At 56.6% G+C, this 489-nt stretch overlaps 1 protein-coding gene across 1 annotated transcript in view; it reads left to right on the top strand.

The window, feature by feature from the left end:
• Nucleotides 1–248, top strand: part of FOXL2 (forkhead box L2) — a 3,953-nt gene extending 3,705 nt beyond the window's left edge. The window contains exon 3 of the mRNA XM_010716681.1: nucleotides 113–248. Within this exon, the coding sequence (XP_010714983.1) occupies nucleotides 113–248 (136 nt within the window). The remainder of the gene's footprint in view (nucleotides 1–112) is intronic.
• Nucleotides 249–489: the final 241 nt, after the last annotated feature.

The following is a 489-nucleotide window of genomic DNA, read 5'->3' as shown; positions in this document are numbered from 1 at the left end:
GGCAGCGGCCTGGAAGGCGTTCGTCGAAGCGGGCCGGCCTGATGCGGGCAGTTTATTTTAGTCCCCGAGCTGGATTGAAAGCGTTCGCTGTGTTTCTTGTGGTTGTTTACAGTCTGTTGGTCCCAACATCACAGCGCCTTTCTGGAAAAGTCTCGCAGAGCTCAGGCAGAGGGAAACCAGCACAGAAGTGGCTCGGAAGGAGTGATGGCAAACGGTTAATCAGATCAGAGACAGGGAGGCGGAGGTAATCAATGAGTTTTCATTTAGAGTTTACTTGGATGGACATCTTTTCCTTTTTCCCTCTACAAGTTTATAAACCACACGGGGCTCTCCAAGCCAAACCAGCAGCTGCGGTGCTCTCCGGGCTGCTGGCAATCCGTTCCGAATGAACGCCGAGTCGCCTGGAGTGGAATCCGCTTTTCGATGGAGCCTCGCGTTGGCCGCGGCCCCGGCGCGCGAAGCGCAGCTCGGGGTCGGCGGGGCTGCTGT

The sequence above is a fragment of the Meleagris gallopavo genome, chromosome 11, assembly GCF_000146605.3.
Source record: "Meleagris gallopavo isolate NT-WF06-2002-E0010 breed Aviagen turkey brand Nicholas breeding stock chromosome 11, Turkey_5.1, whole genome shotgun sequence".
Lineage (NCBI taxonomy): Eukaryota > Metazoa > Chordata > Aves > Galliformes > Phasianidae > Meleagris > Meleagris gallopavo.
This window is presented reverse-complemented; position numbering and strand designations above follow the sequence as displayed.